Source organism: Hippopotamus amphibius, chromosome 5, assembly GCF_030028045.1.
Source record: "Hippopotamus amphibius kiboko isolate mHipAmp2 chromosome 5, mHipAmp2.hap2, whole genome shotgun sequence".
In the NCBI taxonomy this organism is placed as follows: Eukaryota; Metazoa; Chordata; class Mammalia; order Artiodactyla; family Hippopotamidae; genus Hippopotamus; species Hippopotamus amphibius.
This window is the reverse complement of record NC_080190.1, coordinates 115,095,838-115,123,205: the sequence shown is the minus strand read 5'-3', so window position 1 is coordinate 115,123,205 and position 27,368 is coordinate 115,095,838. Positions and strand designations below refer to the sequence as shown.

The following is a 27,368-nucleotide window of genomic DNA, read 5'->3' as shown; positions in this document are numbered from 1 at the left end:
GGAGGGAGGGAGGGAGGAAGGGAAGCAGGCAGGCAGGCAAGCCAGTATAGAATATAACAGCAAAACTTCTTTACTATGGGATCTCTTGTCTTTATGACATTCTAAAAGCAAACAGGAGTAAAAATGTGAAAAATTCAAGATTATATAGAGTAAATTGGTTTCAAGAGGCAAAGTACACAGGGGACCCAGAAGAAGGATGTAGCTTTCCTCTTCTTGTAAAGAAGAATAAAATCTGTAACCGATTAGCGTATCTAAAATGAAAGCTAAATAATACACATCCAAAGGCTTGACAGTTAAGGAGAAAAACCAAGGAGCATCTGAATCAGGTGTGAAATCAATGCGATGAAATACCAAAGCTCACGCGCGTGGCTTTCATGGGCAATACTGGCTGTGTTCTCAGCGAGAATCTAACCTGGGTCCAAGCTGGTCAGGACATTCCTTGCGCTTTCTTGTCTCTGCCCTGGGTGGGTCAGAGGTATTTTCTCCCATCCCACTCATCTTGAACACATATCAGCAACTGAAACAGAAAACAAGGAGAAAACAAGTGAAGGGGACTGATGATCACTTTACCAACAATCAAAAAAGCTTTTTGACTTCAATCAGAAAGTTGACAACAGTAATGAACACGTTGTTTTGATCTGTGTGCATGTACAATTCCCTGTGAAAAGGCATGTATAATTTTTTGTTGTAACTGTGCTTAAGTTAAGCAAATGTAAAGGTTAACAACTAAAACACAAACACGCCTACCTCAATGGGCCCACTCTTTGAAGAGGAGTTGTATTTCAACAGCACCCTGAACTATATACTATCTGCTAGCCTTGCATTTCTGCTGCCAGCCTACAGTTTCAGGAGTGATCGTGCACCACGTGGGTGCTGTAAGGGGCTCCTCCCAGTCTCTGCTTGGGGTTGGCCAATGTCAAGTCTGTGCTGCGATCACTCACCTGTGAGGAACAGCCCCGGGGAAGAGGCAGTACCTCGCCACCAAGTGGAATGTTTCCAAATCCGACCAAGGTGTTCTGACACCCTTGTCCTGGAGAGCAATACCCCTCCAACAGAGGCTCTTCCTGCCTCCCCGGGGTCTCCCGGGCCTTCCTCTCATGCAGTAGCTGCTCACTGCTCCCTCCTCAGGGCCCTCTCTCCTGGCAGTTCCCTCCCTGAGTAGTGGCTTCCTCTCACATCCTGCCGCCCCTGACCCTCCCTCCCTCAGCTGACTCCAGCTGCTGTCATCCAAGGTCTGAAGATGCACTCAAAACATCAGGACCATTACTGACCCTAATGGAGGAGGCCAATTACTGGCCCCTGCTCTCTGAGTTCCTTTCCCTAAGAAAATAAAAGGACGTATAATAAGAGAATCAGTGTGTTCACATCCGTCATCATGAGCTCCATCAAAACAATATTTAAATATGCAAATAACAAGAGTGACAGAGGTTTAAGTTCCAAAAGAACTAAGCAAAAGGACTAGCAAAGATTTTGAGGAAGTGGAAGATGGTCATTACTCAAGGTGCTTAGCAACTAACTGCTCAGCAAAAGAAAAACAACAGCCCCAAAAGTCTGAGTCAGCATTTACATGTCTCTCCTAGAGTTCCAATTCCACACCGTTTCCCCCTGCCTTCTGTCCCCCAGACTTCGAAAACCTCCTTCGTCCTCCCTCATTTCCTGCAGTGGCTTTTCATCCTTTCCAGATTGGAAAAATCAGAAGGACGTGCGAGTCAGTAGAAGGTCAAGAACTTACAAAAGATGCCAGAGAGTAACAGGTTCTTCGAGAGTAAGGACAAAGAGGGAGGTGGACGGAAAGAGCACACCGCCCAGGACCGATGGTGGCAGCACGGTCACATAACCCTTCCGACTGCCCGGCGCTCCCCGAGCTGGGATCTGGGCGCTCGGGCTCACTACACTCATTTCTTCTGGCCTCAGCTCTGATCCAAGGCGGAAGAGGAGTTAAACTTTTTTTCAGGAATCACGTGTAAGGAGGATGAAGAGACACTGTATCAGTTGAGGGAGGCGGCACCAATTACATTCTATTCAAGAGGTCACATCAGGAGGGGACAACCCTGAAAGCTAATGCCTGAGCTTCCCGGTGCTGGGAGCAATGTAACTACTCCCAAGGTCCTGTGCCGCACTCACGAGTTTGGGCTGACAAGTATAATCTGTATTTAGTTACTGTTCATTTAGCATTTACTCCACACGGAGCAATTTACAGATACAATTTAATCAGCAAAAAACAGACTGAGAGGCAAGAGCGCAAAGAAGCCAGGACACATATCCAGGCTCCACCATTCGATTACTTTGGGAGGTAACTTAAGAAGTTACCTCCCGTGCCTCGATTACCTCTTCTATAAAATGGGGATAATCATTAGCATCTAGAGCACAAGGCTGTTATGCGAATCAGCAAAGGGCAGAAGTGGGGCTGACACACAGGCTTACACACTATACTCTTGAATACAAAGTTATGGCAAGGGGTGGCCGCATCCAAACAGCTATTCTTCCTCTAAGCATGGAGTCATGGGTCACGTGGGAGAAGCAGCAAGGTCTGGACTGCCTGGTCCCCGCCCTCCACTCATTCCCCCTCACCTAAATAGTCCTTTATTCATTCAAAGACCGCCTGCCTGCCCCCTGAGTCAGGCTCAGCATGTGAGGACCACGAGAAGGGGTCTCTCTCTCTAGAAGAAAACAAGAGATGACAGAGAGCTTTATGTAGGAATTTACACAGGAAAAACGCCAATAGGGTAAAACAGGTGTGCTCTGCACTGTGCGATCCAAGAAAGAACACTTGGCTGGCAGGGAGCGAGCAGGGCCTGAGCAGGGCTGTGTGGTAGGCATGTGAGTTACAAGGGCATTGCAGCGGGTATAAAAGGACAGAGGGTGAAGCAAAAACCCCAACACCTTCTCTGATGATACCTTATGAACATTCACTTTCAATATTCTCTTGGAATTGCAATTTCCATGGCTTCCACTCATGAGCATGTTAAAAAAAAAAAAAAGACTCATCTAACCAGAGTGGGCTCTCAACAAATGACCTAGGGGATTTTCACCCTGGAAGCACCTTTCTATAAATCAAAAAATTTTAAGTAAAATTTTATCATCAAAATATAGCCCTTGAGGGCTTCCTAGGTGGCGCAGTGGTTAAGAATCTGCCTGCCAATGCAGACAACACGGGTTCGAGCCCTGCCCCAGGAAGATCCCCCATGCCATGGAGCAACTAAGCCCGTGCGTCACAACTATTGAGCCTGTGCTTTAGAGCCCGTGAGCCACAACTACTGGGCCCATGTGCTGCAACTACTGAAGCCCACATGCCTAGAGCCCGTCCTCTGCAACAAGAGAAGCCACGGCAATGAGGAGCCCACGCACCACAACGAAGAGTAGCCCCCACTCACCGCAACTAAAAGAAAGCCCAGGCACAGCAAAAAAAAAAAAAAAAAAAAAAAAAGACCCAACACAGCCAATAAAATAAATTAAAAATTATATATATAGCTCTCGATCTGTAACAAAATACCCTATATAGTAGGTATATGTGATAAGTTTGTTGATAAAAATGGCCCCCTGCCCCCCCCCAGTATTAAAAAGCATAGTATTGAATAATATCAGAAAGATCGGAGAGCTTTTCAACAGACAATTAAAATAAATGACTGTTTTACTTAAAGTCATATATACTCAGTTTGGGGTTTAACATTAGCATCATCTACTTTTACTTCTCCCAAAATATATATCACATAACTGTAACTCTGCATGAAGGGACAGCACTGGTGCATTTCAACAAGGACTGGCTGGAAGCGAGGTGCGAAGCCAGGGGTGCCCGGGTTCTGGTCCAAGCTCAGTAAAACCATTTGAGCAGACTGTTTATGTTTTACTTGTATCTTTCCAAGGCTGGCTCCATTTGTAGCTTTAAAACATCATTATTTTTCTCTTGAAGTTATTTAAATGCCAACTTTGCCCTTTTATTATTGTGTGATGGTACCTTAAACACACTTTCTCAAAAACATAAAAAATTTCAGCTTTTCAAACATTCATGCTTATTTTTCTGCGTCTGCCCTGTATGTGCTCTTTTCTGAGCAAATTTCCTGGGCTACGCATGCCCAGGACACATTGCCAACCAACCTTTAACCACCAAAGGGAAGGAAAAGAAAGGGCCAAGTTGAGGACAGGTAGATGCCCTTTGCCAGCTGCAGCCATGAGGCTGGGGATGCCCGTCTGAATCACTGCTCAACTAACAGGAAAAAAAAACAAAACAAAACACAGACTCTCAGATGGGGAGTGGGGGGAGTGAATTTAGTGCTGGAGCAGGGAGAGGAGGAGCGTGGGGAAGGTGGTGACAGACCGTGGATGGCTCCTGCATGTCTTTCTCCTGCCTGCCACGGGGCCAGAAGTCAATTTAATTCCGCAGCAGACACGTGGACGTACGCTCTGCTCCTCAGTGGATGAACCAAACAAATAGCAGGAATCTCATTGGGGAGGTGCTCAAAGAGAAGAGGTGCTCTAACCTAGACTGCTCTAACTGATGTTCTTAATGCCCTGTGGAGGCTCAGCTGGCAGCAAGTGCTAGTATTTCACGTCAGAGTGTGTGTGTGTGTGTGGGGGGGGGGGGGGGGGGGAGGTTAGGTGCCTAGGGGAGTCCATTTTCTTCCCACCCAAGTAACACAGATAAAAACCAGAGACAGACAGAACCAAAGTACACACAGAAAACTCATCGAAAAGAAAATAAACTGGGAGATTGGGATTGCAGTATACACACTACTATATATAGAATAGATAACTAATAAGGACCTACTGTATAGCACAGGGAACTCTACTCAATACTCTGTAATGACTATATGGAAAAAGAATTGAAAAAAAGGTGGATATATGTATAACTGATTCACTCAGCTGTATACCTTAAACCAATACAACATTGTAAATCAACTATACTCCAATAAAAATTAATTTTAAAAAATAAACTGTAAAGATAGATGAGTTTTAATGGATTTTTGTAGATCATAGTTAAATATTAACTTCCAATGAAAAGGAAGGAGATGGAGAATACTGAGGGGCAGCATTGAAGGTTTAGACATTTCATTTAGTGAGGTCTAAACTGATAGTTTCTTAAAAGGTCTGCATGTTTTCAACATGCACATGAAATTAACGTTCTTGAGCATTTCACTCTGAATTCTGAAGTGTTCAATGTAAATCACAAAAACTGAAAAAGACAAAAGTAAACTCCTGGGTCATACTTGATGGGAAATTACAGTCACTGAGAACAAGCCAGTATCTACCAGATGCTGGGGGGTGGGGTGGTGAAAGAACAAGACTGGAAAAGAAGTTTCAATGGGTCCATTCTTGTTATCTAGAACCAAACAATAGCCCTGCTTTCACTCTGACAGCACATCCTCCCTTACATCCTCTGATATCAACTTGTACAAACTAGACAGTAGAGGAAAGATTTACAGCCACAAGAACTGATGTTTGATTTTCTTAAAGTAACATTCTGGGCTGGTCCATGTGTAAACAATGCCAGTGAAATCCTCAGCATTATGACAGAAAGCAAAATAAAATGTTAAGCCTCAATACCGCTAAAAAATGCCCTCTCCTTGCACAAAATTCATCAGCTCAACTTACAAGGTAACAAAGCTGCTGCTCACAATACAGCCTCATGCCATTAAAACTAGCTAATCATCCAGAATTCATGTAAACGATAATGTGCATTTTATCTTTTATCAGCGCTGGCCATCTTCCAAACAAGGCCTGTAAAACTGTCAGATTTATTATATGCTCAACAAATTCAGTTAAAGAATAAATAAGGATAATACTGTTGCTGAAATCCAAACATAAGTGATCAAATATCAGATCTCTATTGCCAGTTTCAAGAAATATTTTTTTTTAAGTTAGGCCTGCTCTGAAATTTCTTACTTTGAGATGAAATTTATAATGAACTGACATACAAAGTTGTTGAAACAACTTTTCTTATCAACACCTATGTGAGCAGGAACTGCCTGATAAATCATCCAGCTCCTGATATGAAAACAGAAAGGCTTCTATACCTTTCAAGGCCTTCTAGGCTCGTTCAGAACTCTCTTTACAAGAGACAGGTGACACTGTTGTGTAATCTGTGGTCTGATTCTTCATAAACTTTGCAAGACTAAGAAATACTCAAGTAATATTAAAAGTGTACATACACCTTCACTTAAGCACGTTTCCATTTCTATTCTAAAAATGATTATGAAAGGATAATCTCTTGGAGCCCTCCATGGCTCAGAAGTCCGCCTCAAAAGTTATATGCATGCATTATTTCTTTATCACAAGTAAAAACATTTGTTCATTCTAAATTGGAAACAATTTCTCCCTCAGAGTACTGTGTTCCAGCAGGGTCCTTTTATTTCACAGAAGCAAAATTTCTGGGTCAGACTCTTATAAGTCTAAATAAACACAGTATCTAACGTTAAAATATACACAATGTGTTTTTAGGATGCAGATGCCTGAGAAAGGTAGAAAATGGGGAGTGGGCCAATCCTTGGACATCAGTTAGATGATACAGCGGTGAAGAGAGGGGAGGGGAAAAACCACTTTCTAAACAGTGTCAACTAAACAAAATTAGCCGAAGCAAACAATATTTTGGCAAGACCCCAACTCTTGGCAAGAGTTAAAAAAAAATCTTCCATGTAGTAAGTATACAGATTATAAGCAAGGATGTACTGTTAATTCATCCAAACAAGCAAACAAAGAAAGCATCACACATGCAAATACAACATAAGCAGAGCTATGAATCTGGCTGAATGCAGGGATGAGAGCACACAGAAAAGCCACATTTTCTTCCCACTGGCAAAACAAGTAATGCATTAACACAGTGATTGAAGAGGCTAGTCAACAGTTCAAAAATAAATGTTAGTTAGTAAAACGGTATATTATTTTCCCCAAAGTGTTACTACTTTTTACTAGATCATAAACACTTTTAACTTCATCTTTACATATTATTTTGTTTCTTCCTTTCATACAATAAAATTTTAGTTTACCCCACACGTTACAGATTGTATTTACAGAGTAAGACTCATACAACTGCACATTAATTCACACAGTGACAACAGTTAAGCTGCAAAGTTTTAGGAGACTCACTTCATAGAAATCCAGAATAAAGGGCATCTTATCGGAAACAAATTCTCAGTTTAACTTCACTACTGTTGAGCACCTTACTGTACACTTGACTTTTTTTTATTAACTGCAATAAACCAAACACATACTATTATTATGAAGAGGTGATTTTTCAAAGATAAAACACTAACACAGTTTCCGGTTGGACATAGGATTCAAGCAAATACCACAGGCTACAACTACAGCTCTTCTTCTTCAAGTAAAATGGCTTCAACACCTACCTTCTCTTAGACTGTTTCTTACGCCACGGGAACAGTAATAACTGTGTATAAACAAATGTTTAAGCTAAAAATTCCTTCCTTTTCAATATGCTCTGCTCTCAGATTTACTTTTGTATAATGGCCTTAAAGTGGTATATTAGACAGTAACTAGAAGACATATTCCATTTTCTGACTGAAAGCCAATAATCCTCATGAATTTTTTAGCTGAAAGACACTTCAAGTTGCCATTGGGAAGACTGTAATAAACACATTAGGCTGCAAATGGGCGGCAGCAGCTCTTTAACACATGCTGCAATAATCAAATAAATGGCTAAATTCATGTGCACTGGTTACACAAATATTTTGCTGTAACACTTCCATCATTTCCATCTCTCCTAAGGAAGGAAAAATCCTCTCTGAAAGCCTTATCTTAGCAAAATTCAGTGCAGAATACGTCCCTAGCAGAGAGCTGTTCCAAACTGGCATTACCAACGGGGGGACAACGTCTAGGCTGACATCAGTGGCATAAAATGGTTTCCACTTTCTGGATTCTCACAGGCTAAGTTCCTTAATATAGCCAGTCACTGGGCTGCTTCTACACCCCACGACGTCAGCCGGGGCTAATACAGCCAGGAATAGCAAGACTAGGTTTTAACAAGGCCTCAGGTGAGGAAACACCAGGGGAAGAAGCTGCATTCCTTGCATAATATAAGCACTTCTCGCCCCTTCAAGCAGGGTGTACTTAGTCCTTATTTAATACTTGGAAAGCCAGTTTTCACTGAAGGCTTGGTATTCTGGAAAGAAGTCATCAAACTAAGAACCACAATGTAGTGCTTGTGTTCGAGTTTCATAACCTGTCCTGATTAAAACTCAATTCGCTTTCTTTATTCTGAAACCCATTTAATACTTCTTTGAGATTTAAAAAAAAAACCTTCCTAATTTATGAAAAAAACTTACTGAAATTTGGCAGGGGCAGGACAGTCTGTACCTATGTAAAAAGTATTTTTTATTATTCTAGTTGTAAAATGTTTTTAAATAAATAAATGAGAATCTTCTCCTATAGTGTAATACATCGTTTGCTTTTTTTCTTTGCTAACACTTACTGAGCACTTATTAAGAGTTAAGCACTTTTCTTGTTTAAAAACCCACATTTTAATGTTTTTTATATATTGCATGTATACCCACACCCACTCTCTCTCTCTAACACACACCCCCCCCCCCCGACTCCTTACAGATTATCTAACCTCTCTGACCTGTTTCCATAAGTAATATGCTCAAGTTGCGCAGAGAATAAATGACAGGTCAGGAGTCACACTCACGGGTAATCAGAACAGCCATCCTCTACTGCGGGCTCACCATCTCGGCAGCATCCTCGGGGTACTCTGCACAGAGCTACACCTTCAGTTCCCATAACAACCTATGATTATCACCACTTTACAGATGAGGAAACTGAGGCACAGAAGAGCTACAGTAACTTGACCGAGGCCACGTCGTTAGGAAGTTTTAGAGCTCATAAGTGAATCCAAACAGCTCCTCAATTCGTAACCACTGCAACGTGAGCACTAAGGCTCCTACTCTTTAATACTTTCACTGAAGAGAGAAACATATGTAAACTGTAGAAAGCAGTATATTTTAATTTAATTTGATAAATACTGAATATGTAATTTAAAAGTACTTTTTGCTAAAAATATAGCAGTATCACTGTAAAATGCAAAATACTGTAAAAAATGTCTAGAATCATTCCTCTATCCATTCAATAAATAATTAATGCACCAGGCACTGTTGTAGACATGGAGAGAGAGCCAGGAACAAAACAGACAAAAGCCCCTGTCCTGCTGAAGCTCATGTTCTGTGCAGAAAGGAAATCTTACCTCAGCTCATAAGCAATTATTCCCTGAAGAAAAATGAAGTATTACTGTTATTACTGAATTTACTATGAAGTTACTGAAATAATAAAACCAGCTAGGAATTTTCTCTGACACACCAAGAATGCTGTTTCATTCAAAATAGTAAAAGCCTTCTTTTCCTACAGAATCAGAAGTAGTAATTGGTTAATTTTAAAATGCAGTTATCAAGAGCAATTATAGAAAATACCTACTACTTAAATCATTTCATTTTAACTTTAAACATAATACATTTGAGTATCAGTCTCCACTGAGGTTTCATATTGTCTTTCTTGCATAAATCAGATCTGTCATTAAGGCATTGTCCACTAGTTCCAATTTCTGTTTATTTAAAATAGAGCTAGAACTCATAGACACTTAGAGTTCTTAGAAATGCTTTACGAGGTAATAGATTTTCCTTATTTTTTCCCAGTCTTTTACAGATCCTTTGCATATACCTATCTGGGAACAATTTTGGTCCATCTGACTGAGTTTTTCAAAGCATTCATCTTAGTTTTTATAGAAACATATGTATCTCTTCACACTCACGATTAATCAGTTACACAATATTTAATAAAATTATGGGATTCAATAACAAGCACAACTTGCAGAAACCGGTTTGGACAAGAAGCTGACTCCCAGCAGGCATGCCACGTCCTTGCTGTGCAGAAGTCTGGGGTATTCTGTGTTGCCCACCAGCCTGGGGCACTCGGAGCCTGGCGTTCTTATGATTTCCTGAGGAAATGCAGATCACATGGGTCTTCAGCCTATCAGCCCCAAAGGAAGTTGATTGTGAAAATCAGAATGTACGCAAAGCTAACCTGAAGGCAGAGGTCATGAAATCCTTCAATAAGTGGAGCTGAATGTGTATGACATGCTGTGCATGGTTCTAGGTATTGGGGGATACAGCAATGAACAAAACAGACTGAGTCCTTTGTCCATCAGAGAAACAGTGAAACAAATAAACATTTACCATAGCAGGTAGTGATCAGAGCTATAAAAAAAACAAACACTGAGGTGAGGTTAGGATACAGCACAACGTGTCAATAGATGGGGGTGAGGAGGGCCATTTACCAAGGTGGTCAGGAAAGCTCTCTCTTGACAGAGTGACACTGTTCTAAAAGGACTGTGAGATCCGTAACAATTTCTTTATTCTGCAGCCATTGAAACAAAACTCAGGGAAAGCTGCACAATGCAATGCCTAGGGTGCATCCTCTGGTGTCAATTCAGGTTTGGAATCCCTGGAATACCACACATTAGCTGTGCTAATTATGCTAATTAACCTCCCTGGACCTAAGTCTCCCCATTTCTAAAACTGTAGAAATAATAATACATACTTTTATAAGTTTGTTGAGCGCATGAAATGTAAAGAGCATAGAACAATGATTGGCACCTAGTAAGGGCTTATTTAATAAATGTAAGATATTATTATAGGTTGGATTTAATAGCATGTAAATGCTTATGAAACAATCTAAGCTGATGGTGAATTACAGTTAGAGAAAAAATTAATTTAGAGAAAAAAATTAGAAGAAAATTCACCAAAATTATTAGCAGTTAAATTTTTTCAGTGAGCACTGTGGATATAATTTAATGTTTGTATTCTCAAAATTTCCTTTCATTCATGCATCAGATTTTGATGAGTTCACCAAAAGGCAGAAAGGAGGAAAGGAAGAGGGAGGGAGAGAAGGAGGGAGGGAGGGAGGGAAGGAGAGAGACCTGGCTGTGCCACTGGGGGAAAAAGAAAAAAAAAAAAACAAGCAAACCAGAGCTTCTTTTAAAATAACCAGCTCTCCGGAATGTAAATTATAAACATACAAATTGTTCACATGCTTATTTTCAGGAAGAATACTGCATAAAATGAGGTAAAGTAACTCTATGGTAAGTGGCAAGAAAAATGCCTAAAGTGAATGAAAGAAGAAATTGGACCTCATTTTACCAGTAAGTATCAGCAATGAAATTTACAACCAAATTATATTTCTCCAAATTTACCCCAAGTTCTTCTCAACAAGAAAGATGGAGGCTCTCGGACATTTTGGACTCATTACTATATCCTAGTCTTAACTTTTGGAACTTTCTTATGTTTTCTCTTCCACAGATGCGAATCTTAAAGCAAGAACAAGGTCCAAATCACAAGAGCCTTCCAGTAAAGGTTACTCAAATCGCTCTTCTTCCTCAGGAAAATCTCTTTCAAGTTCAGCTGGAAGGCCATCCTCTTTATGCAGGCCTCAGAGATCCCACTAGGATGAACTAAAGTTTCCCTTCTACTTGTTCCCCGGCCCACAGGACATACAATTAAGATAACACTTCTTCCTCCTGCATCACTCGCTGCCTCTTTGCCAGTGAGGGTCCGGGGCATTCTCTTGCCCCCATTCTCCTGATGGGCCTGCTGGGCCCACACTGCTGCCCCCCACTTCAAGTTCTGGGTACCCCAGATGACACGTGGGACACTCTCTTTGCTTTTCTCATTCACACTCACTTAACTCCAAGCTTTCCTGAGAATTCTTCACCTCCAGTCAAACAGGAACACAAAGCAGGGGCAAAACCTTAAAGCATGTCCCAGGGACAACGTTTAGGACCCAAATGAAAAGTCTGTGGTTAGAGAAGAAAAACGGTACATAGTTACATAGCTCCTTGGGGCAGTTTAAATTATGTTTCCCGTAGAAGAAGTCTTTTTCTGGAATACTCTTTTTTTATGCTCTTTCTCTAGTTACTTCCACGGAAGTGGAAAGTGAGCAAGGAGGAAAAGCTTGGTTTGCTAGGAGAACCTCTGATTCATTTTTTTCACCATACAAATTCCGACAAACTTTCTTTTGGTCAGGTCGTTACAATAACTCCAAACAGGACTTGCTGGGAGGCAATGGTTGCCACCAAAATTAGAAACAGGCAGCTCTAGATCAACAGCCACTCCCCCTACCCCGTCCCCCAATCCAATTTGGTCTTAGAAAAATAAGCCAAATTAAGCATTTTTATTTGCAAATAACACATACCTACAGAATGATTTACTGAGCATTACTAGAATTTAGAAAGTTATTTACAAGAATTTATTATTTGAAAAGAATTTAAAAATTACCTTGGCACCTGAATGTATAAGCCAAAACACTTACTTAAACCATTTTCTTCTCTCCCAAACACTGGGTTTTTGGTAATCATTGAAACCAACCATACTTTAGTTTATGAGAGATTTGTACATCAGCTTAAGTTTCAAACCTTAGACACATAAACAGCTCTCAGTAGAAATACAATCATATTGTTAGTATTCTGATTGTACACTGGAGCCCAATTCTCTGACCTCAGGATGGGGGTGGGGTGGGTTGGGGAGCCCTCTCGATTTGATAGATTTTGTAACAGCAGCCTTATCCTGGAGAGCTGTCAATGGGAGAGCTTTCTTCTCCTTCCAGCTCCAGATGGAGAGTTACCGCATTTAGGGGAACTGAAAAAATAACTGGACTCAAGAATAGAGCTTCTAATTACCCTTTGGGTAGTTAATACAAATTTAAACCCAAATGAGCTTAAAGTATGTTACAAATAGTAATTTAATGGACTAGATAAGGGTGGTCTTGAACAGACCTTAAAAAGATTAAAACAAACTCCCCTTAGTGTACAACAGAATGTGTCTGTTCTGTACCTTTTTTTTCAATTAGTCCTAAAAATGTGTTTGCACTGAGAGGGTAAAGAATCATTATTTTTGTAAAACCTACACTTATGGATAAAGATCTATAAGGCTGCTTATTTAACCATAACTGGCAAGTAATAAGCATGAAATGAAAATTTTAAAGAAATTAATATAATTGCTTGACACCTCAGAGACAGATAACTATATCATATTCCTTTTGCCCAGTATTGAGGGGGAAAAAAAAAGAATTCATTAAGCTGAAATTCAAACCTTGGTTCCAGTTAAGCTAGATGATGTGGAGAAAACTAAGCTCTCAGAGAAATCACAACACATTATATATGTATGTTCACATATAACACAGCCATATGATTTTAGTTTGGTGTTTCGTTTTAAGGCAATGTTTCAAAATCCAGAGTAATGACTATTACTTAGGGCAAAAACACATTTGGGCACCAGACAATTAAATTCTATATAAGGTTAAGTTTCTAATTAATACAGGTCTCTTCCCGGTATTAAAAATATAACCTAAATGACAGGGTTTTAATTTAAAAATCTACTTGCATTTCTTTCCTTCTGATGTTCAACTGTACTGATAATTACTGAGTAGTTGCTGAGGGCAAATTACTGTGCTCTCTGGACACTGTAATACAATCACCGAGTAAGAAACAACTGAACATCAAGAAATCAAAGATTTAGGAAGAAGAAACAAGTTCGGGATAAACTAACACGGGTTACAGCACACATGAAAAATACAAAGCGCTGGCGAGGAGAAATCACTTCCTGTTGTGGGGCGCCTCGGGGAAGGTCTGATGAATGGCCAGGTTGGGTTTTGAAGAAGGGGTACATCATTTCAAAGGGAACCTGGGGTGGTGGTGAGGGTGCAGTTAATAGCACGGCCGGGCCAGATATGCTGGGTGACTGTGTGGCCATGTGACTCAACAGCTGCAGGGGGGACAGGAGGGTGGATCTGGGTCTCTCCACCCTCACCCAATCTCTCTTACCCCCACGATGCTGTCGGGCCCTGGTCATGGTGCTGGCTGCAGCCTACCTCTGCCAGTGGCCCCCGGGAGCTGTGGGAAGTGCACCCTCCAGTTCCACCCAGCCGGCCCGAAGGACGCCCCCTGGAGGCAGGCGGGGTCTCATAAGCCTGGACCCCGAGGCGGAGCTTCGCCAACCACTGCCATCAACTTCAGGGAGAAAGTTTCTTGCCCCTTTGGTGACCTGAAATCTGACTAACTCATGGTAATAATCTGCTCTGAGAAAAAAGGAAAGGGAGAGACAAGGCAGAGTACATTTTATTCACTGAATGCATGTATTCAGCACAAATTTAGTAAGTATCTACTTTGGAGCGTCAGAACATAGAAAACCTTAAATGCTAGCATGAGGAATGGTTCCTGGTGACTTCCTAAACCATAGGCACAGAGAACAGTTCTGAGCCACAGGTGGGCAGACCACAGGTAGGGTCGCGGTGCACACCACACGTTTGGAAGCGTAGGGAGGAGGGGCTGAAGGCTTGCTAACAGTATATTGCAAAAGGCCAGGGGCGGTGCACTGCGTTTATAGGAAATATCCAGAATAAGCAAGTCCACAGAAACAGAAAGCAGATTAGTGGTTGCCAGGGGCCAAGGGGAAAGGGAGAGAGGGAGTGACTGCTAACGAGGACAGGGTTTCTTTTCGGGTTGATGACAATGTTCCGAAACTAGATGGTGGTGACGGCTGCACAACTGGCGAATAAACTAAAAACCACTGAACCGGACACTTTCAAAGGGTGAATTTGATGCTACGTGAATTGTATCTCAATAAAGTAGTTATTAATTAAAAAGAAAAAAACAGAAAATAACAAGACCCACAAGCTATCAGGCCTGATACTGATAACCTGCACAGCTGTGGAATAGGTAGATGGATGGTTTACAAATATTTAGGAAACAAACTGTCAAGTATTATGAGCAAGAGTGACTCCTCTAATGATTCAGCCCAAATGAACTGTCTTCCTTCTTTCTGCTAAAGAGAGCAGAGTAAGAATTTTATTTTTTAGTTTTATTATTTTTTCCTAATAAAAGCAATATATGCTCATAGTAGAAATTTTAGAATTCAAAACACTAAAGATTAAATTGCATGTATTCCTACCACACAGAAAATTACCATTAAATTAAAAAAATTTCTGCTCAGCACTGGGAGTTTGGGATTGATGTGTACAGGCTACTATATTTAAAATGGATAACTAACAAGGACCTACTACATAGCACAAGGAACTCTGCTCGATATTCTGTAATAATCTAAATAGGAAAAGAATTTGAAAAAAGAATAGATACATGTATATGTATAACTGAATCACTCTGCTGTATACCTGAAACTAACACAACATTGTTAATCAACTTACTCCAATTAAAATAAATATTAAAAAAAATAAAATGTACCATGTGTATCTGTGTGTGTGTCACAAACTACACGTACAATTTTATAGATGCTTTTACTATTTCAAAGATTTTCCCATGGTATTAAATATCTTTATAAACATAATTTTTAATGGCTCTATGATATTCCACCATATGAAAATATCATAATATATTTAACCATTTTCTATAATCAATTTAGTTTGCTTCCATTTTTTACCACTATAAATAATGTTGTGATGAATATCCCTTATATAAGTACTGATTCAAATATGTGATATCAATAGTCTCAGAAATGTACTTACTGGATCAAAGGGTGTGACCATATTTAAAGCTATTATATTTACAGTCAAATTATTTTCCAAAAAAGGCTGTATTAATTTACAATCACTTCAGCAGGGTATGTGAGGTCCCATCTTACCAGAATTCACAGTAATGAATATCATGATTTTTAAAAACGCTTTGCAAATTTGAAGACTATGGCATGACATTATTTTCTAATTTACACTGATTACTAATAATTGAGTACTTTCCCCATGTTTATAAACATTTCACGTTTACTTTGATAAAAGAATGTGGAGTCAGGAATCTGACTTACTGCTAGTGCAGATGGAAGCAGATGTGCCTCACAGTGAGTCACCTGAGGAGCTTTTAAAAACAGGGTTTCCAGGCTCCACCCCAGACCAAATGAGAATCCCTTGCAGAAGGACCCCAGGTGATGCAAGCCTGCCTAGCGCTGACTGGCAAGGAAGAGCACCATTTACAGCTACTGGGCTGGGAGACCATGGTGAGTGACCCAAGGCTGGTGGAATAACATTCCCGGTGTTAGTTAGCTGATTATTACAGACGTTCTCCTGTCTAGTTTATTTTTTAAATCAATAACTCAGGAAAAAAAATCTGTTTATCAGGCAGGTGATACAAAGCATACCTATCATGATTGATAACAAGAGTACTTTTCTGAAAATCTTCACATAGCAGCCTAGAATACAAAGTCCGAACCAGAGCAATGACATTATTTACTCAGTATCTTTGGATTATTAAAACAATGTGAACACCCACAAAAACACAACTAAAAAAAAAAGGAAAGGAAAATCCCTCACAATCTTTCTATTTCAATGTGTTCAGTATTTGAACTGGGGCAGAGAAGAAACTTCTCTCACATTTGGTCACCATCTAAATAGTTTTTTCTTTTTCTGCCTTGTGTTTCTTCTCAAATACAACAGCAGTTCTACTCCATCCTACATTTCTCCTTGTGCCTCTCAAGTCCTCACTCTGTGGTAACAAATCCCCCCCACATCCTCAACCCAGTAACAGTAGGGACGTGGAGCCTTTCTGGTCTCCGTTGACAGCATCGCCCCCCCCCCCCCCCCCCAATTCCTGCAGAAACTGCCTGACCTCTCATCACACAATCCTAGGAACAGGAGCACAGGGCATCCTCTCTGCCTTCCTCAGAGCAGCCACTAGGCCAGCGTTCAAATTCAAGGGTGGCCTTGAATCAAAATCTCTGCTCCTTAAAACACCTTCTATCTATGATCCCGTCTGAGATTTACCAACATGCCACCTCATCCTCCACCTTTACGGAAAATGCTGGTATCTGACGGGTTCTTCCTCGCTGGCCCACATCTGGTTACCACCCTGAGTGATCTCACAGTCTCCGTGAAATCCTCACGGGCCCTCCCGTCTCAGCTCCAACAGACTTCACCGCCCTTTCCCTTCAGCTACTGCCTCCTGCGATCACACCCCGAACCTTGTCATCACCCAGAACTGGCGCCCCTCGAAAGCCACTTCCGGCCCACAGCTTCCCCGCGTGCTGGCTCGCACTCCGTCCTCCTCCACACGCGCTCTTCATGGGGCAAGCCCCTCGCCCTGCCGCTCGTGGCACCTCCCTCCCCACCTCGCTGGATCTCCCACCCTCACGGCCGCCTCTCTTCTCAGCGAGGTCTTTCTGCAAAACTTAATCCCGAGATTCCTCCACCCGCGCCTGTGGGAAGCGGAGCACCGATGGAGAAAACCGTATAGCTAAGGTAGCGGACGGCCCCTCAGACGTGTCAGGGTTTCTACACTGGCCTGAGACCCACAGTCCTGCCCACCGGTCCCTCCGTCTGTTCTCCGGGCAGCTCCTTGTACTTGCCCAACAGCTATTTCCAGCGTTTACCACTTACGCACGTGGCGGATCAACCTGGTCGGACTCACGTTCCTTTTTCTTACACAGAAACCCACCGCTCTTTTCAACACCGCTCCCGGTTTCCCAGAGGACGTGTGAGCCCTCCTCCTGTAAACACTCACCACGCCAAGCCCTTTTCCTATTTCCCTCCCCATCTTCTCTGAGACTTTGCTACAGAGCTTCTCTTTAGCAAATGTTCACCGCCCCCCGCCCCACCCCCTTTTTCTACTGTAACCTAGAAGCACCCTCCGGTGGTTTCCAGCCCTTGAGTCTCCAGCAACCATCCAGTCTCACATCTTTCCTTCACATCCAGACCTCTCACAAGACTGCTGGCCTGTGCTCCCTAACCCCAAACACTTGGGAGCCACAGAATGTAGAATTCAGATAGATAAGATACATTTTAATTTTAGAAAGAGAAAACTTGGCATATGCCATATTTCATAACATTCCCACAGGGCCCTGTGAGCGTGTTCTGTAATCAAATTCAATATTATTTCTGCAGGGAAATGTATGAATATTCAAGCTAAGTGGGACAAATGAAGATTATAAGTCATTCCATATCCATTCAGGTCAGGTTTTACCACCAAATGAGTTATAAAAACCTTTCCAGTTTCAGCGTCTGTTGAATGTTGAGATTCAAGTAAGGGAATATAGGCCTGTGGTTTCTTCCTATTCCCTTCCACTCAGTTCAGGATCCCGAATAACTACATTTCTTCCCCCCTCACTCCACTGACTCTGCCTCCCTCGTCTTCCATGACATCTGAACGCCAAGCCTACAGAAATTCTGGCATCCCGTGTTAGGTGACTTAGCCTCTCCGCTGTGTCTGGCACTGTGATCATGTGCCCCCAAGGATTCCTCCTGGAACCGCTCTGTTCTGCGCCTTCCGTGACACCGCCCTCTATAGGTCCTCCCCTTAAACTGCATAATTCTTCCTCTATCCATCTTTCTTATGGGATCTTCCTCTTTGGAGTTATCCAGGCCTCCCTCTCAGCCCAATCCTCTCCTCAGTTATCTGCTTTTAAACAATTATTTCTAACAGCTTTAGTGAGGTACAGTTCAGAAGCCACAAAATTCACTCTTTTAACACATACATTTCAGTGGTTTTAATCTAAGCACAGGATTGTGCAACCGTCACCATATCTCATCTCATCACCCCAGCAGGAAACCCCATGCTCATCATGCAGTTATTCCTCATTCTCTCCTCTCTCCCACAGTGGCAACTGCTAGCACTTTCTGACTTTATGCATGTGCCTAACCTGGACACGTCATATAAATGGAAACATATAATACCTGGCCTTTCGCTTCTCACATTTCAATTAGCATAATGTTTTCAAGGTTCAGCAATACTGCAGCATGTGTCAGTACGTCACTGCTTTTTATGGAGAAATATTGCAATGAATGTCGGATATACCACATTTTATTTATCTGCTCATCAGCTGACAGACATTTGGGTTGTTTCTACTTTTTGGCTATTAGGAATAATGCTACTACGGACATCTGTGTACAAGTGTACAGATATATGCTTTAGTTCTTTTGGATATATACCTGAGAAATGAAACTGGTGAGTCTAAAGCACCTCTACATTTAATTTTTTGATGAACTGCCAGACTGTTTTCCAAAGTGGATATACCATTTTATTTTCTCATCAGCAATGTCTGAAGGTTCCAATTTTTCCATATCTTTAACAACGCTTATTTAACTTTTTAAAAAAATTATAGCCATCCTACTGGGTATGAAATGGTATCTCATTGTTGGTTTGATCTACATTTGCCTAGTAACTATGTTGAGCATCTTTTCAAGTGCTTTTCTGGGCGCTGCATATCTTCTCTGGAGAAATGTCTATTCAAATCTCTGTCTATATTAAACTAGATTCTGCAGTGATTCTTAGCACCACTTTGGAGTTATGAACAGCTTTGAGAATCTGACCAAAGCCAAAAAGTAAAACTACACAGATAACAAAATAAGGCATAGAATTCTCCTAAGAAGTCACTAACCCACTATAAGACCACTTATGGACCTTCCAGGTTAAGCATCCTTGCTCTATATCACAGACATCATAGGTTCACAACCCTGGTGCATATCTGAAGATCACCTGGGGAACTTTCTAATAATACCACAATAGCACATGATCCAGCAATTGCACATCTAGGTAAATAATGAAAAGAACTGAAAGCAGGGACTTACCCATATTCACAGCAGCATTATTAACAATAGCAAAAGGTGGTGACAACCCAAATGTCATTAACTCATGAATAAACAAAATATGTATATACATGCAACAGAGTATTATTCAGCCTTAAAAAGAAATGAAATACTGATACATGCTCCAACATGGGTGAACCTTGAAAGGTGATGCTAAGTGAAAGAAGTCAGACAAAAAAGGTCATATATTATGACTCTACTCATACGAGGAACCTAGAATAGCCAATTTCATAGAAACAGAAAGTAGAATTGTGGTTACCAGGGCCTTGTGGGAGGAGGGGTGAGTACTTATTGTTTAACAGGTTGAGAGTTTCTGTTTAGGATGATGAAAAAGTTCTGGAGATGCACAGCAGTGACAGGTGCACAACAACGTGAAGGGGTACTTAATGCCACTTAACTGTACGTTTAAAAGGATAAATTTTATGCTATGTATATTTTATCACAATTTTAGAAAATCCAATGAAGATGTATTTAAAAAAACAAACAAACATGTGCGTCCACACACACACACACACACACACACACACACACACACACGACCAGGACACCATCAGTATTTTGCTTAAAAGCTCTCCAAGTAATGCAAATGTTCTAACAAGGTTAAGAACTGCTGCTTCATCCTCTCCTTGGTGGTATCACCTATTCCCAAGGTTTCCCAAATCTTTCTTTCCAGCCTTCACCTCCCAAAGCTTCTACCTCAAAAATCCTGCTAGGTTTCAACTCACAGAACTGAGCTCATCTATTCCTTCTCCTCATCTCAAAACTGCCCCATCTGAAAGAGCACTATTCACTGAACATCATCCTTAAACTCCCATACTCTCACCATCAAATCAGCAATGTGACTTTGCCTCTTCAATATTCTCAGGCCTCCCCCCCCCCCGTCATTATGATAACCATTCCTGCTTCCAGCTCCAGCTTTCACCTTACTTGGAATATCTAACATAAGCTTCCTTACCTCCAGATAATTAACTTCCCTGCTTAAAGTTCTTAGTAGATTTCATTCCCTCTGAGATGAGGTCTCTGCTGCCTCTAAAGTCACAGATGGTGCCTTATGATCTAGCCCTTGCCTGTTTCTCCAGGCCTGTCTCCAGCTGATTCTGCTTGCCCTGGTAATGTATAAACTGCATGGGGGTCCTCACCTACCACACACTAGTTCTTACCTCTTTTCTAGTGCTTGTTACACATGGAACAAACCATATATTTTCCCCCTTTCAGGCTAATTCCCACTCATCTTTTAAAACCTAGCTCAGATGACCCTCTTTCCAAGATTAAATTCCCTTCCTCTATCTTTTAATAGCCTATATATACATAACTACCATTAACCACATATATCTTAATTATTTATGTCTTTTTCCTTAGCAAACTTCAAGCTCTGTGAGGGGTAGAAAGCAAGCAGGTTTCATCTTTTTTTTTTTTTTTTTTAACTTTATTTATTTATTTATTATTTTTTGGGGGTACACCAAGTTCAATCATCTGTTTTTATACACAGGTTTCATCTTTTTATACTAGGCCCTTATCAGAATGCCTGACATACAGCACTTAATTAATGTTCACGGAATAAATTGCTTCACAAACTGCTGTAGAGTTTGAAGTGATTTCATCAAAATAGGGAACATCAATTACTATGCTATATCTGTATTATTTTATTTGATCTTCACAAAAACCTTATGAAGTCATTACTATTATGATTCTCTGAAGTACAGAAAAATCAAATAACATGTCCAAGGTCAAACACCGTCAACAGGTGGTAGAAGCGAGATTCGAATCCAAGAGAAACTCCAGAGCCTGCACCCTGCTTCCCACACACTGCCTCTTCCCCTCCCCTGGAGGAGACACGGGCCTTCTTACCTGTGTATGTCTCATCTTCTCAAGTACATATTTCCTTCCAGGATTTCTCTCTATGATTTTTTAAGTTATAATCTTAACATACAGTTTTGTATCTTTTAAAAATTAGAAAAGCTTTATTTAGCATGGTGCTACGTAGGCTTCATAACCAGCATGATAACTCCTCTCAAAGACAAAGGTAGACTCTTACAGTGAGACTGAAACAAAAAATCAACTGTATGAAGTTCTAAATAGAGGAAACTAAGATGATGGTCACTTAGGTGATAACAGCCAGGGGATTTTAGCTGATTGCCAGCTTAATATGAATAAAGGAAACAACTGGATGCTAAAAATGACAAAGCGAAAGCAAGATTAGAAATCTGCAATTTGGAAAGAAACATGAAATTCCCTGCTGCCCCAGAGATAAGAGATAATAGGTGCCTGGGGAATTTGGTCAATGAACGGACACTAACTAAGAACTCATCTAAATAAGCAGGGATATGTATGGGTGTGTGTGTGTGTGTGTGTGTGTGTACACGTGGATAAACACTTGGGGAGATGAAACATACACAGGTATGAAAACACACTGTGTTGAAGGGATATTTCACAGAGAAGAGATATCTTAGGCATTTGGTAATTATTGTTAGACACTACATTATTTTATTTAATTCTTAGAGCTCTACAAAGCAGATACTGTCCCCTGTTTTACAAAGGAAAAAACTGATTCAAAGAAGTTAACTACCTTGTCCAAAGTCTCAAAGCTTATAAAGTTATGCCACTAGGCTTCCAAGCAAGCTCTGTTTGGTCTTTCTACATTCCTTAACTTTCTAATAAAAGCCATTAAATAACTATCTCAAAATACATAACAGGAGAGTTGTCGATGATGGTACAACATCTAGTTAAAACATTAGAAAAAAATGAACATATCATCCTTTAAGTCTGTGGAATGTCCATCCCTGGAGACCTTCAGCTGTAACATCAAGGAAGGGATAGACAGATGATGCCAGAATTGCCAGCTAAGATCGACACCCCCACATGTAGTTAACTGTTGACCTTCCAATGGGAACAGAGGAACCAAAAACCGTGACCTTACGATGCTAGGATAGGAAAGCATCTGATTTTTCATTCTCTTCTCTCAGCATCACCGAGGAAGGATGAGCTTTCCCTTTCATTGAACTTCCTTTTGAGTTCTAATGTCACTGTCAAATGCTTATCTGCGCATCATTTCCAGCCCTCAGACTGGTCCCACAACCTCCAGGTTCCGACTGTGACCAACAGTGAATACACTGCATCGCTTACCTGAAGCACAAAAATTATACTGAACTCAGGCGGCTTAGACATTTAGGACCGTACCAGGCCCCCAGAAGCTCCATTGTGCCCCACTGGTCTTCACACCCGCAGTGCAGACCCTCTATACCAGTGAAACATCTGTTTTCAGTGTCTGGCAATAAATGGATTGATTTCTCTTCCTTTGGAACATTCGGCTGATAGTAACCCTTGTCCAAGAAGCAACTTCCCACTTAGATCTGTTACCTTGTCTCTCCCCCTTCATCATCTTAGGTGCCCTGATAACATTTCCAAGCAGGTACATTAGAAAATATGCTCCAGAATCTTATTCCAAGGTCTTGAGGTTACCTGACAGTTGAAATAATCTGGAGGCGACAGGAGATCAAACCAGGGAGGACAGAAGAGGCCTCTGGAATGGGCATTATAGAAATCCTATTACAACCCCGGCAGAGGTAGCAGTGCATACCTCCACAATGCTTAACTCTGCTCAACGCGTGTCTGGGCTTATTATCTAAATGAAAGACTAAACTCGACAACCAACCAAGCGGGGAAGTCGGGCGATTTAAATTGGCCTTCTAATTTTAAAGGTGGAAAACATAGAAACACAAGAAGTCCCACAGATCTTCCTGATGAACGTCACATGGTACCAGACTCCACCGCGCACTGTTCTGAGCCCAACAATCCAGGCCCACAGCCCTTCCTTTGGACCCTCAATGGGCTGTTACAGGGAACCTTTCACCCAGCTCCTCACACCGAAGACTCCAGAGCAATGCCAGGAGACACTGCTCCCCTGGCACCTGATCTAGGCACCCGACCTACAGGCTGTCCAGCAGTCTACTGCAGCAGCTCGGCACAAAAGTTCTATTCAGACCCAGACAAAGGTGATGGGTTGAGTTCGACAGATTCTCAGAGTCTGTGGAATATGTAAGAGAGCTGTTCTGCGGGCAGGGGGAAGTGGAAAAGACACAGAGGAAGAAACCACAAGATGCTAAAGAGACAGAGAGCAATGAACGAGCCAGTTAGGAAGCAGAGAAAAGGTGTGCATGGAGTGTGAGGAGGCTGATGAGCTGGTGAAACAGGAGCAGCGGACACAGCCAGAGCGCACCTTGGCCACCACAGTCAACAAACACATAGTGGTTCTCCACCTTTCCCCCCAGTAAATCATAGCACATGCTCCACTAGCCCAGATTTCAAGAGTTAGGCTATCAAATAGACATGGAAGCTTTCAGTGTGGGCGAATTTGTGGCCCACGAGCTATAACTCTATCCCTTCCCAACCAAGGCAGATGCCCTATGGACAATACTAGACCTACTGAACTCTATCCCCTAACTCGGCCCTGAAGTCACGGAAAGCCTGGCTCAGCTCTTGCTTTCATCATTTACTAGCTGTGCAACCTTCGGAAAGGTACTTAACCTTTCTGAGCTTCGGTTTCCATATCTGTAAAAGTCAGAAATAATATTCACTTCACAAGTTTGTATGAAAATTAAACGAGATCAAGGATAGCAGTACATAGCTTGATATACATAGGCTTCATTCAGGCATAAGTAATAGAGCTGTTGGCCAAAAGTTCCATGTTAATGAATCAACAAAATAAGGCTATGTATTGATCAAAGAGCCAAAATGTTGTGACCAGCGGCCGGCAGGAAACTAACTTCTCCCCTAGAAGCAAAGGGTCAGTATTTGCTAATTCAGTGTCTGCCGACTTTATAGAACACAGTGCCTGCAAATAACAAGGATCAACTGTAGTTCATTAAAGGTAGAAGACGGGAGTAGGGGAGAATTTGGGGGGCGGGCAGCTAGAAGGGTAGAGCCAGGTCATGAAAGGGCCTTTTACATCCTACCAAGGGATGTGGACTTCATATTGCTTCTAATCCGGTTACTGATTAGAAGACTATGGGCTTGGAAAAGGCCTACAGCTCCCCGCTCCTGAGTGGACCCCTGCTGTCTGGCACAGATGTCTCATCTACAAGAAAGAATTCTACCCAATGCCTCACACATGCCGTCCTCTCTGCTCAGAGCAGTTGACCACAGAAAATACTGGGAGCCACCAACCATCTAGTAGCCATGGTGAATGTCAAAAGAAACAGGAGAAATCAAATTTAGTAATATATTTTAACATATTATATTCAATAGTTATCTTTTCAACATATAATCGATATTCTAAAAATTATTAATGAGCTACTTTACTTTTTTTTTTTTTTTTTGTACTCTGTCTTCAAAGTCTGAGTATATTTTGCAGTCAATTCATATGAGCCACATTTCAAATGCTCAAAAGCCACTTGTGATTTGTGGCTCCTAGGCTGGACAATGAAGGCCTAGGGTATCCTATACATCCTCCAGTGCCTGGTGGTCATTTTCTGTTCTCTTAAGAATCAGCTCAATACGAGGATAAGTGTATAAAAACAGATGATTGAACTTGGTGTACCCCCCAAAAAATAATAAAAAAAAAAAAGAAAGAAAGAATCAGCTCAGCCTTTACTTTTTCTGCTAAGTGTCCCCGATGAATCCCCTCCCCACCCAAGGGACAGCCAGCTACTCTTCTCCTGTACTAGTGAAGCACCTGACAAAGTTCTACAATAATCAGTTGTTAAATAAACAAACAGGAGGTTTTAAGTGCAGGAATGAAATTGCCTATCTTTGCATTTTAAAAATAAACCAACACAGGGACTTCCCTGGTGGCCCAGTGGTTAAGAATCCTCCTCCCCATGCAGGGGACACGGGTTCGAGCCCCGGTCCTGGAAGATCCCACATGCCATGGAGCAATGAAGACCCAACATGACCAAAAATAAATAAATAAACTTTAAACAGTAAAAATAAACCAACACATCGGAGGGTCCATCAAGGGAGACCAAAGATGAATGCTAACACTATACCCATACCTGACTTCCCCACTCATCAGCAAACATCCAGTTACAAAAATGTCACAAGGTAGAATGTTTCCCACCACGAATACTGTAGGGAAAGAGTGACATCACCTAGGAGTAAATATACTGTTCACTACTAACACTTGAAAAAGTATAAGGGATCCCTAACTGAAATGTTATGTAGACGTGGGAATTTTCATGGGTTTAAAACGACTTACAACAAATCTGAAGTCAGTGGCTTATATCCCAGGGGTGTTTCCAACATCTGAAAACAAGAATCTTAATTTGGATTCTCTGTGGTTTTTATACCTGAAAGCTCCATCATAGCAACACAGTGAGCAAAGGACCTTGAAAACAGCAAGGTTTCCATTTGCCAAGAAAAAGAAGAAGTAGCTAAGTAAAAAAATATGTAACACATGTCTTTCAGATCCCACAGCTTCAGAACTTCTCCCCACCCCCTGAATCTCATGCTAATTCAGAGTCCACTTCTTGTACCAATCTCTGCTACTCCATAATGTTCTCTCTTCTCTCACCTTTCCCTGAAGCAGATTTCTGAGCCAGCTGTGAGTAACTTTTCACGAATATGTTTCTTTTCAATGTAGACCAAACCCCATTTAAACGAAGCTGTAAGAGAGACCCTGGAAAATCTGGTAGCTGTTGCACAAGTTTTTTCACTTCAAGAATTTTATATCCCTTTGGCTTCCAAATAATTAAACTGAATCTATAAAAATATAGCCTAGTACCTTAATTCTGACTAAATCTTCCTCAACATTGACCTTCTCAAAAAACCAAATACCTCCTAAGAACATACTTCACTGAGTTTTATAACACTGAGTACTAAGATCACCTTTAATTCCGTCTTTTCTTACCCTACCTTTCCTACAAATTAAAAATCTCTCCAAGAAGCAAACCCCCTCAGCCTGACAAGATCAGACCTGATTATAATATTTGTGGTTAATTATTGTGGTTGGAATTCTGAGGTGTAGCAGGATTTGCAAGCTAGTCATCTGGCTTGTTTAGACACTACCCTGATGTCTAAATGTGTGTCTTTTAACTACCATGGGAAGACTGGGGCTTTTCCTCACTCCCCAACCTCCAAAAGTTATTTTTAGATAATACAATAGAGTAATCCTTTTATGAATGTACTTTAAAATTGCACAGGACTGACATTTGATGTCCTAGGAGAAAAACACCACAATCTGGAACCAAATCTATTCTAGTTTTAAAAGAGTGTAAATAAAAAGACTTTTTTTCTTTTTTCTTTTGGTTACAATACAAAGAAAATATGAGCAGGCACAGATGGAGACCAGTTAAAACTACCATTCAAACCTGCTCAGGGAAATCTCATTAACCAAGTCATCAGGAATACTCTCTACCAGCCAAACAAGTTTTATAAAAAAAACTCCTGAAGATTTAAAATTCCTGTAAGGTATAAAATAATTACACTTATTGACGCTGGTTTCCAGTGCCAAGCTATAAGTTATCTTGTTGGTTTAAATACTTGCCTTTGGTTTCCCAAAGTGTTTCACAGAGTCCCTTGAATAGTAAGTGCTCAATAAAAACACCTTGAACTACTCCAAAATCCCTGGATCACTTCAATGGCTTTAGATAAGGTGGCAAAATAAAATTTAAAAGCAAAAACAAAGAAAGCCCAAACCATCTGGCTATAAAAATTCCATTATTCTATATGATACTGGTGAGTTTAGGGCTGAAACCAGTATGTAAGGGTCTTATATCCTACTTACAAGATTGTGGGGAGAGTCCTACAATTAAAAAACAAATAAATAAATCCCAGAATGATTAAAACCACAGGTAATTAAC

General features: G+C 41.1%; 1 protein-coding gene across 14 annotated transcripts in view; it reads right to left on the bottom strand.

Moving 5' to 3' along the window:
- NCOA2 (nuclear receptor coactivator 2) overlaps positions 1-27,368 on the bottom strand; it is a 270,883-nt gene that overhangs the window by 99,147 nt on the left and 144,368 nt on the right. For 12 of the 14 annotated variants that reach the window (XM_057737096.1, XM_057737109.1, XM_057737101.1 and 9 more), the window contains one exon: positions 413-517. In XM_057737096.1, coding sequence (XP_057593079.1) covers positions 413-498 — 86 coding nt within the window. In that variant the 5' untranslated portion in view covers positions 499-517. Of the gene's footprint in view, positions 1-412; positions 518-2,571; positions 2,627-8,635; positions 8,856-27,368 lie in introns of those variants that run through there. The other 2 variants (XM_057737105.1, XM_057737106.1) reach the window with 2 other exon arrangements.